General features: G+C 38.2%; 1 protein-coding gene across 3 annotated transcripts in view; it reads left to right on the forward strand.

Moving 5' to 3' along the window:
* CFAP95 (cilia and flagella associated protein 95) overlaps window positions 1–12012 on the forward strand; it is a 185264-nt gene that overhangs the window by 26089 nt on the left and 147163 nt on the right. For all 3 annotated transcript variants that reach the window (XM_072762383.1, XM_026001482.2, XM_072762390.1), the window contains exons 3-4: window positions 4781–4899; window positions 6418–6486. In XM_072762383.1, coding sequence (XP_072618484.1) covers window positions 4781–4899; window positions 6418–6486 — 188 coding nt within the window. The remainder of the gene's footprint in view (window positions 1–4780; window positions 4900–6417; window positions 6487–12012) is intronic.

The following is a 12012-nucleotide window of genomic DNA, read 5'->3' on the forward strand; positions in this document are numbered from 1 at the left end:
CCTTTTTTAAAGATAGACTTTCTATAAGTCTGTATATTACTTGTTGATGATTATGACCTTTTGGCAAGGGCACAAAAAAGCTACAGTTGGTAGAGGAAGTGCTATTTAACACGGTAAAATAAAACTCTTCAGTTGTGACTGAAGATCTAATATAATAGATGCCAACTTCTTTATTCCAAAGTGAGATGCTAAATCTGTCACATAGAACAGGCAAAGCATTTGGGCAGTAACTGATTCCAAGCCTCTTGGTCTGTCATCCACCTTGAAGATGAATAAAAGAAAGAAAAGGTTGAAATTGAAGAGACCTGGCTGAGAGTATTTGGAATTTGGAGGAGTTATTTGGAGAGAATTTCCATGCTGAGCTCCACTCCCTTTCCCCAGGGGATAAGCTATTTCCTGCTGTAGTTGGGGCCTTGAGGATATTGGGCAGGGAGTATGAGTATTACCCTGAAGTTGGGGAACATGGTTGACTGAGGTCTGATTACTCCTGAAGCAGCCCTGTGGCATCACAGAGGGAACTTGACCCAGAACATATCTGTACTTCCTTCAGTATGCAACAGAGGAGTCTGCTTTCTAGGGGTCCTATAAGCAACACCAGAAAGAAATGTTAATTAGTGGGACACCTGGGTGACTCAGTGGTTGAGCGCCTGCCTTTGGCCCAAGGGATGATTCTGGAGTCTTGAGATTGAGTCTCACATTGGGCTCCCTGCACGGAGCCTGCTTCTCCCATTGCCTATGTCTCTGCCTCTCTCTCTCTGTGTCTCTCATGAATAAATAAATAAAACCTTTTTTAAAAAAATAAATATTAATTAGTGATCAATTAAAATGAATCCTCTAGAGGTAAGTTATCCTCAGCAGAGTCTGGTTACCCTCAAATGTGGAACTTGAGGGGGAATTATAAATTTCTCTTTTCCTGCACCAGTCACTATTCCACTACTGGGATTTCTCAAATGCCACACAGAGAGGAAGAGTTCATATTGAAAGATTAGAAGTTGGAACTTTAAGAAAAATTGGTACTTAGGAAAATGGGGAATAAGAATGATGTTATGAGGTGAACTTCCTAAACACACATTAGACTTTTTTTATATTACCATTTGAGCCAAGCTAGATCTTATTATGCAAATTTAATGGAAGTTTTAGTGGTTATCCTGGGAGTTTGTGCTATGTTAATTTAGCTATCTCACAAACCACATTGCCAATCTCCAGTTTGTGATAAAAATATACACATATATGTATATATATGTACACACACGTATATATATAAAGCCCCAAAGACTTTTAAACATATGGCAGTGCTTTTATAAATTATCCACCCTTATGTCAGGTTATGAACATTTCTAGACCAAAGTGATTTTTCACATTAAAATGGTGTAGGATTAGGTTTGCCCACATGCAACAGGAACCACAAATCAACAGTGGTTCTTCACATAAGGTTTTATTCTTTCATGTAAAAAGTCTGGATGATAGTAGGTCAGGGACTAGTATGAAAGTTTGTCAGAAACCTGCTCCTTCCAGCTCTCTATCCTGCCATCCCTGTGCAGAGCCCAAGATGGCTGCCAGATACTTGTCTATGTCCACATTTCATGCAGCAGGAAAAAGAAAAACAGAAGCAAGACCTTTCCTAGAGGTTGTATAAATTACTTCTATTTATGCTCATTGTTCAGAATCAGTCACTGGTCATATTTAAGTATAAAGGAGACTAGACGTGCACTTGCTGTGATAAGCACCAGGTGTCATGCGCAAGTATTGAGTCACTATATTGTACACCTGAAGCTAATAGTATGCTGTATGTTAACTAACCGGAATTTTTTTAAAAAGATTTTATTCATTTATTCATGACACACGGAGAGAGAAAGAGAGGCAGAGACACGGGCAGAGGGAGAAGCAGGCTCCAGACAAGGAGCCCGACTCGGGACTTGATCCCGGGTCTCCAGGATCAGGCCTTGGGCTGAATGTGGTGCTAAACTGCCGAGCCACCAGGGCTGCCCAACTAACTGGAATTTAAATAAAAACTTAAATTGTTTTTTTAAGTAAAAGAGACTAGAAAATGTCTGAAACACCAGGTGCCCAGCTAAAATTTTGGGGTTCTATTACTGATGAAGATGGGAGATCCAATATTGAGGGACAGCATTTGCCCCTGGCACAGGAAACAGGTTAAGAGTGGGTCCTGGAGACAGATGGCTTCTCTGATTCTTGGCTCTACCACTCACCAGGTTGCAATTTTGATCAAGAGTCTGAAACTTTCCATGTCTTTATTTCCTCAGGTGTGAAGTGGGAATAATAGAATTTTCATGAACATTTGGTATGAAGACATTTGGAATAGTGTCTAGCCATGCGCTGTTGTTATGACCATTATCCAATGAGTTACAGCAACTCACTGAGCTATGGTCAGTCAAGCCTCTGGAGTTTGTTTACAACATTAGCCTGACACTTCATAGATACGGATCGATGAATGAAGGAGTCAGACTTGGATGTTTTGAATCGTGGAACATCTCCTTTCTCACTGGTCTAGCTGGGTCTAGCTTATTTTGTTTCAGCCTCAGTTTTTCCTTCCTTAAAATGAAGATGAACTATTCCAAGTGTTTTTTTTTTTCTTTCTCCCTTCAGATCTACTTTACCCCCTTCTCAACTCTGCTCTGTACCATGGAGGCTGACCTTTATGGACAGCTTCAGTGAGCTTCCTTGCCTTCTGCCTTTTGGTTGGGATTAGTCTGTAAAAGGTACTGCCAGGTGAGCAGAGGTGGTAGGAGAGTTAGTTTGGACATTTATTCCTGTGGTTTTCTCTCTACAGGGCCATAGTTTGGCACTGGTTATATGCTATAGACTGAATGTTTGTAACCCCCCCCCAAATTCAAATGTTGAAATCCTAACCCTTAGGATGATGAAATTAGAAAGTAGGCATTTGGGGGATGATTAGGTCATGAGGGTGGAGTCCTCAGAAATGGTATTAGTGCCCTTATCGAAGAGACCCCAGAGAGTTTCCTCTGACCTTCTGCCATGTGAGGGCAGATGATGGCTGTCCCTCAACCAGGAAACAGGCTCTCACCAGGCACTGCTGAGGCCTTGGTCTTGGACCTCCCAGCCTCCAGAACTGTGAGAAATAAATTTTTTGTTGTTTATAAGTCACTCAGTCTATGGCATTTGTAAGGGCAATCCAAATGGACTAAGATACTATGTGTCTGTTCTGAAACTCCAAGTGACCTTCTTGTTACAGTTATAGGCCTTTCTAGGTTCCAGTAGCTACTCTACCCTATGGCTCTCCACAATTGCTACCCTCGAGGTGCTTCAACATTGTTGATTTTCTGAATGCTGAGAACACTTTTATAAATAGATCCTTCATTAAACCCTACTTGGTTCCTCATTTGATTGTTCTTTTCTTTCTGTAACCATAATTGATATACACAACACTCATAGGGTTGCTTTAAGTATTTAATGAAATAATGCATATAAAGTGCTCAATACAGTGTCTGATAAATTTAAATCCATTAATGCTATTATCTGTTTTTCTAACTCCTCATTATACCATTTGAAAATATCTTTGATTCATATACTTTTCAAAGATGTTAATTGATTATTAAAATATTTTACTGCTGAAATGATTGGAACATTATCTCAGGTTAATTTTTCAGTCAATCTTACACATTAAAACAAAATGGTGCCTAGTAATTTTTTTCCAAAAGAAATGTCTTATTTTTAATTAAAGTATATAATATGAATCTTAATACAGTGTCCCTTACCATTGACTTGTGAACCTGGGAATCTATGAGAAAGAGTAGTTGAGCAGAGGGTATAGGAGTCAAAGCTGGGGAATTGGGTTGGGTGGCTGATGATTCAAGAGGCTGAGGTCTTAGAGAGCAGTTGTTAGAGAAGCCAAGGATCTTTAGAGCCATGGAGTAGACCAGGGAACCAGGGCCAGAGACTATAGTTAAAATTGCTTTGAATAGGGTAGTTTCCTAGTTGTAGCAGAACTTTATTATACCAACCCAAAGTGGACCAAAGGTGTTTGACTACAGCTATGATACTCTTACAGCTGAAGTTTTCAAATATCTAAACAGAGATTTCTCTCTCTTTTTAAACAAAATCTGATGGGATTAATATGATCTAGGGCTTCATTGGATGTCTTAGGGAAGTTAGTCTTCAGGTTTGGGGAAGGAATGGGTTGTCTTGGTGGTGGTGAGTTCTGCTTCTCTGCTGTGAACCTCCACACTTATGATCTTCTAGAGTTTAGAATGGGAAAAATATTGAATCCACAGCATCCATTTTTAGTCATAAGATTTCCAAGATAGTACTCATGAGGCTTCTTCAATTGGTTTGAGTATATCTTAGAATTTGTAGGTCTTTCTCATAGTAATAATCACTTGATAATTTATTGAGTAATTCTCCGATAGAGATTGGATGATGTAGATAGTGGTGGTGCTGGTATCTGAGTCCGATGTGATTCACAAAGTGATTGCTACAAAGATTTCTTACTTAGGGAAGTTAAAATATACTAACCTTGAGAAAAAAGTAAAAATCACAGAGTTAGTATTTAGTTGAATGCATTTCATAGAAACAACCGATTTGATTTTTTTATTTTCCAATAACGCATAGTAAGGAATGGCCATTTTCACATATTTATGATGGAATAGTTGAACTGCTATGAGAGAGTGCTTATTTTTTTTTAATGTCAACAGCATCAATAATTATAATCAGAATGTACTTCAACAAAAATATTTCAGTAACTGACCATTTTTGGGGCAATATATTTGTTTTTCTCATAATGTCATTTCTATTTTTCCAGGTTTGGATATCAGAAACATACGAACAAATGGCACAAGTTTATTTAAACAGAGAATTGGCTAACATAAAGAAAAAGGCTTTATTGAATGATGAAACAATGAGCTCTGGGATTATTGAAAGGTATCGTTGATACGTTCCTTTGCTAACAGAACATATACACGCAGGAAAGGATTTGTATGAGTGAGTAGTGAGGATGCATAGTGGCCCCAGATACACATGGGAGGAACCCATTGATCAAAATGAACATATCTCAAGCTTCCATGCTTTCTGTTCATGCCATTTCTTCTGTCTGGAATTCCCTTTCCCTCAATTATTTGCCAATCAGCATTATCTATTCTGGATCCAGCTAAAATGTTACTTCCTCTTTATGCATTTTTTTCTGGTCAGTGTTCTATTTAGGTTTGAACTCCAACTTCACAATTTTCTTGTGAAATAGTGTCTACAGTATTCAGTTTGTCAGCTTATAGAATGGGAATTATAAAAGTATCTGCTTCATAGGTTGTTCTGAAGTTTAGGTGAAAAGAACTATGAAATGCACATAGAAATATTACTTAATAAGCAGTAAGAATTAGGTAAGCTGTCATTGTTCAAGAGAAATTGCTCTTATATTCTTGCCCTCTGAGCATTTTGTTTATGTTCTACATAACAGTTGGACTACATTCTAATTATTTATATGTATGTGTGTTTCCTCCAAAATAGTTCTGTGAGAGTAGGAACTCTTTCTTACTCCTATCTGTAGTCCTGCAGCATGGTGCCCCGCAATTCCATGGAAAAGTCTTTCCATAAATTTTTGTCTTATGGTATAATTGTTGGAAAATGCAGTCAAAACAATGAAGAAATGCTGAATTTTTCATTTACTATTGGGACATTTTATTTTGCAAAGTGCATGAAAGTTGCAAACATGAATGTCCTTTAAAAAATTATCATAAAAATTCAGCCCCAGCTGTAATCACCCATGCATTTGTAATAATTTTCTTCATGGTTATACAAGTTGCAATTGGAGGGAGGATTCAGAAACTGACCAATCCCATTAATAACTGTTGCTCCTGATAGCATCTTCTCAAGTAAATAAGTTTCTGACTACTCCCACCTTCATGGTTATTCTTACTCACATAATCAACAGTTGAAGTAAGTACTTGACTTGTTACTGCTGGAACAATTTGAATTGTACCCACCTCCAGCCAGTAATCTAGTTCATGCAGGAGCTCTGTTGACCTATTTTTTCCCCTACATTTAGCAGATATATCCTCAATTATAGGTACTATCAATTTTATTACTGCAATTATTAATATAAAACCACAAGCTATTTCCCAATACCAAGTGCCATCATTTGTTTGATCAGTCCAACCTAAAGCCATATATGACTACTGTCACTCCCTGTCTTAGCAGCCTGAACAACAAGATTATGAGCCAACTACAATCTAAATAGTACTTTCTTTGTACAGAACTATTTAATCACTATATTGTGTACCTGAAACTAATATGACGCTGTATGTTAACTATACTGGAATTAAAATCAAAAATAAAAAAAATTTTTAAAAAGAATGAAGAATTTCAAGCCCAAATTAGTTTTACATGGCTTTGAAGGTTTATAATGTCACCTGACATATTTTCTAAAAATTTCTGTCTTGTTTCCAGGGACACTGGATTGCCTGCTACAGGCTTTGGAGCTCTCTTTACTAGACATCCACCGGATCAGTACAAAATGTTAGTAGATCCTAAACTACTGCAGACTGCACAAAACGTTTCTTTTTATTTTTTCCTTTATCCTGAGAAAATAATTTTTTGTACCTTTTTTTTATTGGAGTTCGATTTGCCAACATATAGTATAACACCCAGTGCTCATCCCGTCAAGTGCCCCCTCAGTGTCTGTCACCAAGTGACCCCCCGCCCACCTCCCTTTCCACCACCCCTTGTTCGTTTCCCAGAGTTAGGAGACTCTCATGTTCTGTCACCCTCTCTGATATTTTCCACTTATTTTCTCTCCTTTACCCTTTATTCCCTTTCAATATTTTTTATATTCCCCGAATGAATGAAACCATATAGTGTTTGTTCTCCAATTGACTTACTTCACTCAGCATAATACTCTCCAGTTCCATCCACATTGAAGCAAATGGTGGGTATTTGTCGTTTCTAATGGCTGAGCAATATTCCATTGTATACATAGACCACAGCTTCTTTAGCCATTCATCTTTCGATGGACACCGAGGCTCCTTCCACAGTTTGGCTATTGTGGACATTGCTGATAGAAACATCGGGGTGCAGGTGTCCCGGCGTTTAACTGCATCTGAATCTTTGGGGTAAATTCCCAGGAGTGCAATTGTTGGGTCATAGGGTAGCTCTATTTTTACCTCTTTGAGGAACCTCCACACAGTTTTCCAGAGTGGCTGTACCATTCACATTCCCACCAATGTGCAAGAGGGTTTCCCTTTCTTCACATCCTCTCCAACATTTGTTGTTTCCTGTCTTGTTAATTTTCACCATTCTCACTGGTGTGAGGTGGTATCTCATTGTGGTTTTGATTTGTATTTCCCTGATGGCAAGTGATGCAGAGCATTTTCTCATGTGCTTGTTGGCCATGTCTAGGTTTTCTTTGGTGAAATTTCTGTTCATGTTTTATGCCCATTTCATGATTGGATTGTTTGTTTCTTTGCTGTTGAGTTTAAGAAGTTCTTTATAGATCTTGGATACCATCTCTTCATCTGATGTCATTTGCAAATATCTTCTCCCATTCTGTAGGTTGTCTTTTAGTTTTCTTGATGGTTTCTTTTGCTGTGCAGAAGCTTTTTATCTTGATGAAGTCCCAATAGTTCATTTTTGCTTTTGTTTCCCTTGCCTTCATAGATGTACTTGCAAGAAGTTGCTGTGGCCAAGTTCAAAAAGGGTGTTGTCTGTATTCTCCTCTAGGATTTTGATGTTTCATCAAAATTTAGATCTTTTAGATCTTTCATCCATTTTGAGTTTAGGAGAATGGTCTAGTTTCATTCTTCTGCATGTGGCAGAAGAATTTTTCCAGCACCATATATTGAAGAGACTGTCCTTTTTCCAGTGGATGGTCTTTCCTGCTTTGTCAAATATTAGTTGCCCATAGAGTTGAGGGCCCATTTCTGGGTTCTCTATTCTGATCCATTGATCTATGTGTCTGTTTTTGTGCCACTACCACCACACTGTCTTGATGATCACAGCTTTGTAGTACAACCTGAAATCTGGCATTGTGATGAGCCTAGCTCTGGTTTTCTTTTATAATATTCCCCTGGCCAATCAGGGTCTTTTCTGATTCCACACAAATCTTTTTTTTTTAAAGATTTTATTTTATTTATTCATAAGAGACACACACACACACACACACACAGAGGCAGAGACATAGGCAGAGGGAGAAGCAGGCTCCATGCAGGGAGCCCAATGTCCACACAAATCTTAAGATGATTTGTTCCAACTCTCTGAAGAAAGTCCATGGTATTTTGATAGGGATTGCACTGAATGTGTAAATTGCCCTGGGTAGCATTGACATTTTCACAATATTAATTCTTCCAATTCATGAGCATGGAATCTTTTTCCATCTCTTTGCGTCTTCCTCAATTTCTTTCAGAAGTGTTCTATAGTTTTTAGGGTATAGATCCTTTACCTCTTTGGTTAGGTTTATTCCTTGATATCTTATGCTTTTGGATGCAATTGTAAATGGAATTGACTCCTTAATTTCTTTTTCTCCAGTCTCATTGTTAGTGTATGGAAATGCCACTGACTTCTGGGCATTGATTTTGTATCCTGCCACACTGCCGAATTGCTGTATGAGTTCTAGCAATCTTGGGGGGGAGTCTTTTGGGTTTTCTATGTAAGGTATCATGTCATCTGCAAAGAGGGAGAGTTTGACTTCTTCTTTGCCAACTTGAATGCCTTTTATTTCTTTTTCTTGCCTGATTGCTGAGCCTAGGACTTCTAGTACGATGTTGAATAGCAGTGGTGAGACTGGACCTCCCTGTCGTGTTCCTGATCTTAGGGGAAAGGCTCCCAGTGTTTCCCCATTGAGAATGATATTTGCTGTGGGCTTTTCGTAGATGGTTTTTAAGATGCTGAGGAATGTTCCCTCTACCCCTACACTCTGAAGAGTTTTGATCAGGAATGGATGCTGAATTTTGTCAAATCCTTTCTCTGTATCTATTGAGAGGATCATATGGTTTTGTTTTTTCTCTTGTTGATGTGATCTATCATGTTGATTGCTTCATGAGTGTTGAACCAGCCTTGCATCCTAGGAATAAATCCCACTTGGTCATGGTGAATAATCTTCTTAATGTATTGTTGGATCCTATTGGCTAGTATCTTATTGAGAAGTTTTGCATCTGTGTTCATCAGGGAGATTGGTCTATAATTCTCTTTTTTGGTGGGGTCTTTGTCTGGTTTTGGAATTAAGGTGATGCTGGCCTCATAGAATGAGTTTGGAAGTATTCCATCCCTTTCTATCTTTTCGAACAGCTTGAGTAGAGTAGGTATTGTTTCATCTTTAAATGTTTGATAGAATTTGTCTGGGAAGCCATCTGGCCCTGGACTTTTGTGTCTTGGGAGGTTTTTGATGACTGCTTCAATTTCCTCCCTGGGTATCGGCCTGTTCAGGTTTTCTATTTCTTCCTGTTCCAAATTTGGTAGTTTGTGGTTTTCCAGAAATGCGTCCATTTCTTCTAGATTGCCTAATTTCTAACTTATTGGCATATAGCTGCTCATAATATGTTTTTTAAATTTTTGTATTTCCTTGGTATTGGTTGTGAGCTCTCCTTTTTTCATTCATGATTTTATTAATTAGAGTCTTTTCTCTTTTGTTTTTAATAAGGCTGGCTAATGGTTTATCTATCTTATTAATTCTTTCAAAGAACCAACTCTTGGTTTTGTTAATCTGTTCTACAGTTCTTCTGGTCTCTATTTCTTGAGTTCTGCTCAGATCATTATTAACTCTCTTCTGCTGGATGTAGGTTTCATTTGCTATTCTTTCTCCAGTTCCTTTAGGTGTGAGGTTAGCTTGTATAGTTAAGTTTTTTTCAATTTTTTGAGGGATGCTTGTATTGCGATGTATTTCCCCCCTAGGACTGCTTTTGTTGTATCCCAAAGATTTTGAACAGTTGTATCTTCATTTGTATCTCATTTTCATTAGTTTCCATGAATCTTTTTAATTCTTCTCCAATTTCCTGGTTGGCCCATTCATCTTTTAGAAGGATGGTCTTCAACCTCCATGTGTTTGAATTTCTTCCAAATTTCTTCTTGTGATTGAGTTCCAGTTTCAAAGCGTTATGGTATGAAAATATGCAGGGTACAATCCCAATCTTTTGGTATCAGTTAAGACCTGATTTGTGACTCAGTATGTGGTCTATTCTGGAGAAAGTTCCATGTGCACTTGAGCATAATATGTATTCGGTTGTGTTCGGATGTAAAGTTCTGTAAATATCTGTGAAACCCATCTGGTCCAGTGTATCTTTTAAAGCTCTTGTTTCTTTGGAGATGTTGTGCTTAGAATATCTGTCATTTGCAGAAAGCACCGTGTTCAAGTCTCCCAGTATAAGTGTATTATTCTCTAAGTATGTTTTAACTTTGGTTATTAGTTGATTGATATACTTGGCAGCTCCCACATTCGGGGCATAAATATTCATGATTATTAGGTCCTCTTGTTGGATAGACCCTTTAAGTATGATATAGTGTCCCTCTTCATCTTTTACTACAGTCTTTGGGATAAACTTTAATTTATCTTATATGAGCATTCCTACCCCAGCTTTCTTTGAGGACCATTTGAATGGTATATGGTTCTCCAACCTTTTATGGCTGTAAGCATCCTTAGGTCTAAAATGAGTCTCTTGGGATCCCTGGGTGGTGCAGTGGTTTGGCGCCTGCATTTGGCCCAGGGCGTGATCCTGGAGACCCGGGATCAAATCCCACATTGGGCTCCCGGTGTATGGAGCCTGCTTCTCCCTCTCCCTCTGCCTGTGTCTCTGCCTCTCTCTCTCTCTCTCTCTCTGTGTGACTATCATAAATAAATAAAAATTTATAAAATAAAATAAAATAAAATAAAATAAAATAAAATAAAATGAGTCTCTTGTAGACAGCAAATCGGTGGGTCTTTCTTTTTTATTAGGGCTGAAACCTTGCGTCTTTTGATGGGATCATTAAGCCCATTCATGTTCAGAGTTACTATTGAATGATATGAATTTAGTGTCATTGTAATACCTATTCCATCCCTGTTTTTGTGGATTATTTCTTTAGGCTTCCTCTTTCTTTTACGGAATCTTCCTTAATATTTCTTGCAGAGCTGGTTTGGTGGGCACATATTCTTTCATTTCTGCCTATCTTGGAAGCTCTTTATCTCTCGTCTATTTGAATGAGAGCCTTTCTGGATAAAGTATTCTTGGCTGCATGCTCTTCTCATTTAGTACCCTGAATATATCCTGGCAGCTCTTTCTGGCCTGCCAGGTCTCTTTGGAGAGGTCTGCTGTTAACCTAATATTTCTCCCCATATAAGTTAGGGATCTCATGTCTCTCGCTACTTTAAGGATTTTCTCTTTATCTTTGGAATTTTCAAGTTTCACTATTAAATGTTGAGATGTTGAATGGTTTTTATTGATTTTTGGGGGGAGAACCTCTCTATCTCCTGGATCTGAATGCCTCTTTCCCTCTCCAAATTAGGGAAGTTCTCAGCTATGTTTTATTCAAATATGCTTTCTGGCCCTCTCTCCCTCTCAGCACTCTCTGGAACCCCAATTATATGTAGATTTTTCCTTTTGAGGCTGTCATTTATTTCCCTTAACCTTTCCTCGTGGCCTTTTAATTGTTTTTCGCTTTTTTCCTCAGCTTCCTTCCTTTCTATCAACGTGTCTTCTATGTCACTCACTCTTTCTTCTACCTCATTAACTGTCGTTGTTAGGACCTCCAGTTTGGATTGCATCTCATTTAATTGTTTTTTAATTTAGGCCTGATTAGATCTGAATTCTGCAGTCATGAAGTCTTTTGATTCCTTTATGCTTTTTTCCAGAGCCACCAGTAGCTTTATAATTGCGCTTCTGAATTGGCTTTCTGACATCAAATTGTAATCCAAATTCTGTAACTCTGTGGCAGAGAGTACTGTTTCTGAATCTTTCTTTTGTGGTGAGTTCTTCTTTCTAGTCATTTTGCTCAGGCTGTATGAGGGGGCTCAGTCAAGAATATCAACCACAACCTAAGTAATTTTCACCCTAGATGATTCTGCTGAGGTCAGAGACC

The sequence above is a fragment of the Vulpes vulpes genome, chromosome 1 (assembly GCF_048418805.1).
Source record: "Vulpes vulpes isolate BD-2025 chromosome 1, VulVul3, whole genome shotgun sequence".
In the NCBI taxonomy this organism is placed as follows: Eukaryota; Metazoa; Chordata; class Mammalia; order Carnivora; family Canidae; genus Vulpes; species Vulpes vulpes.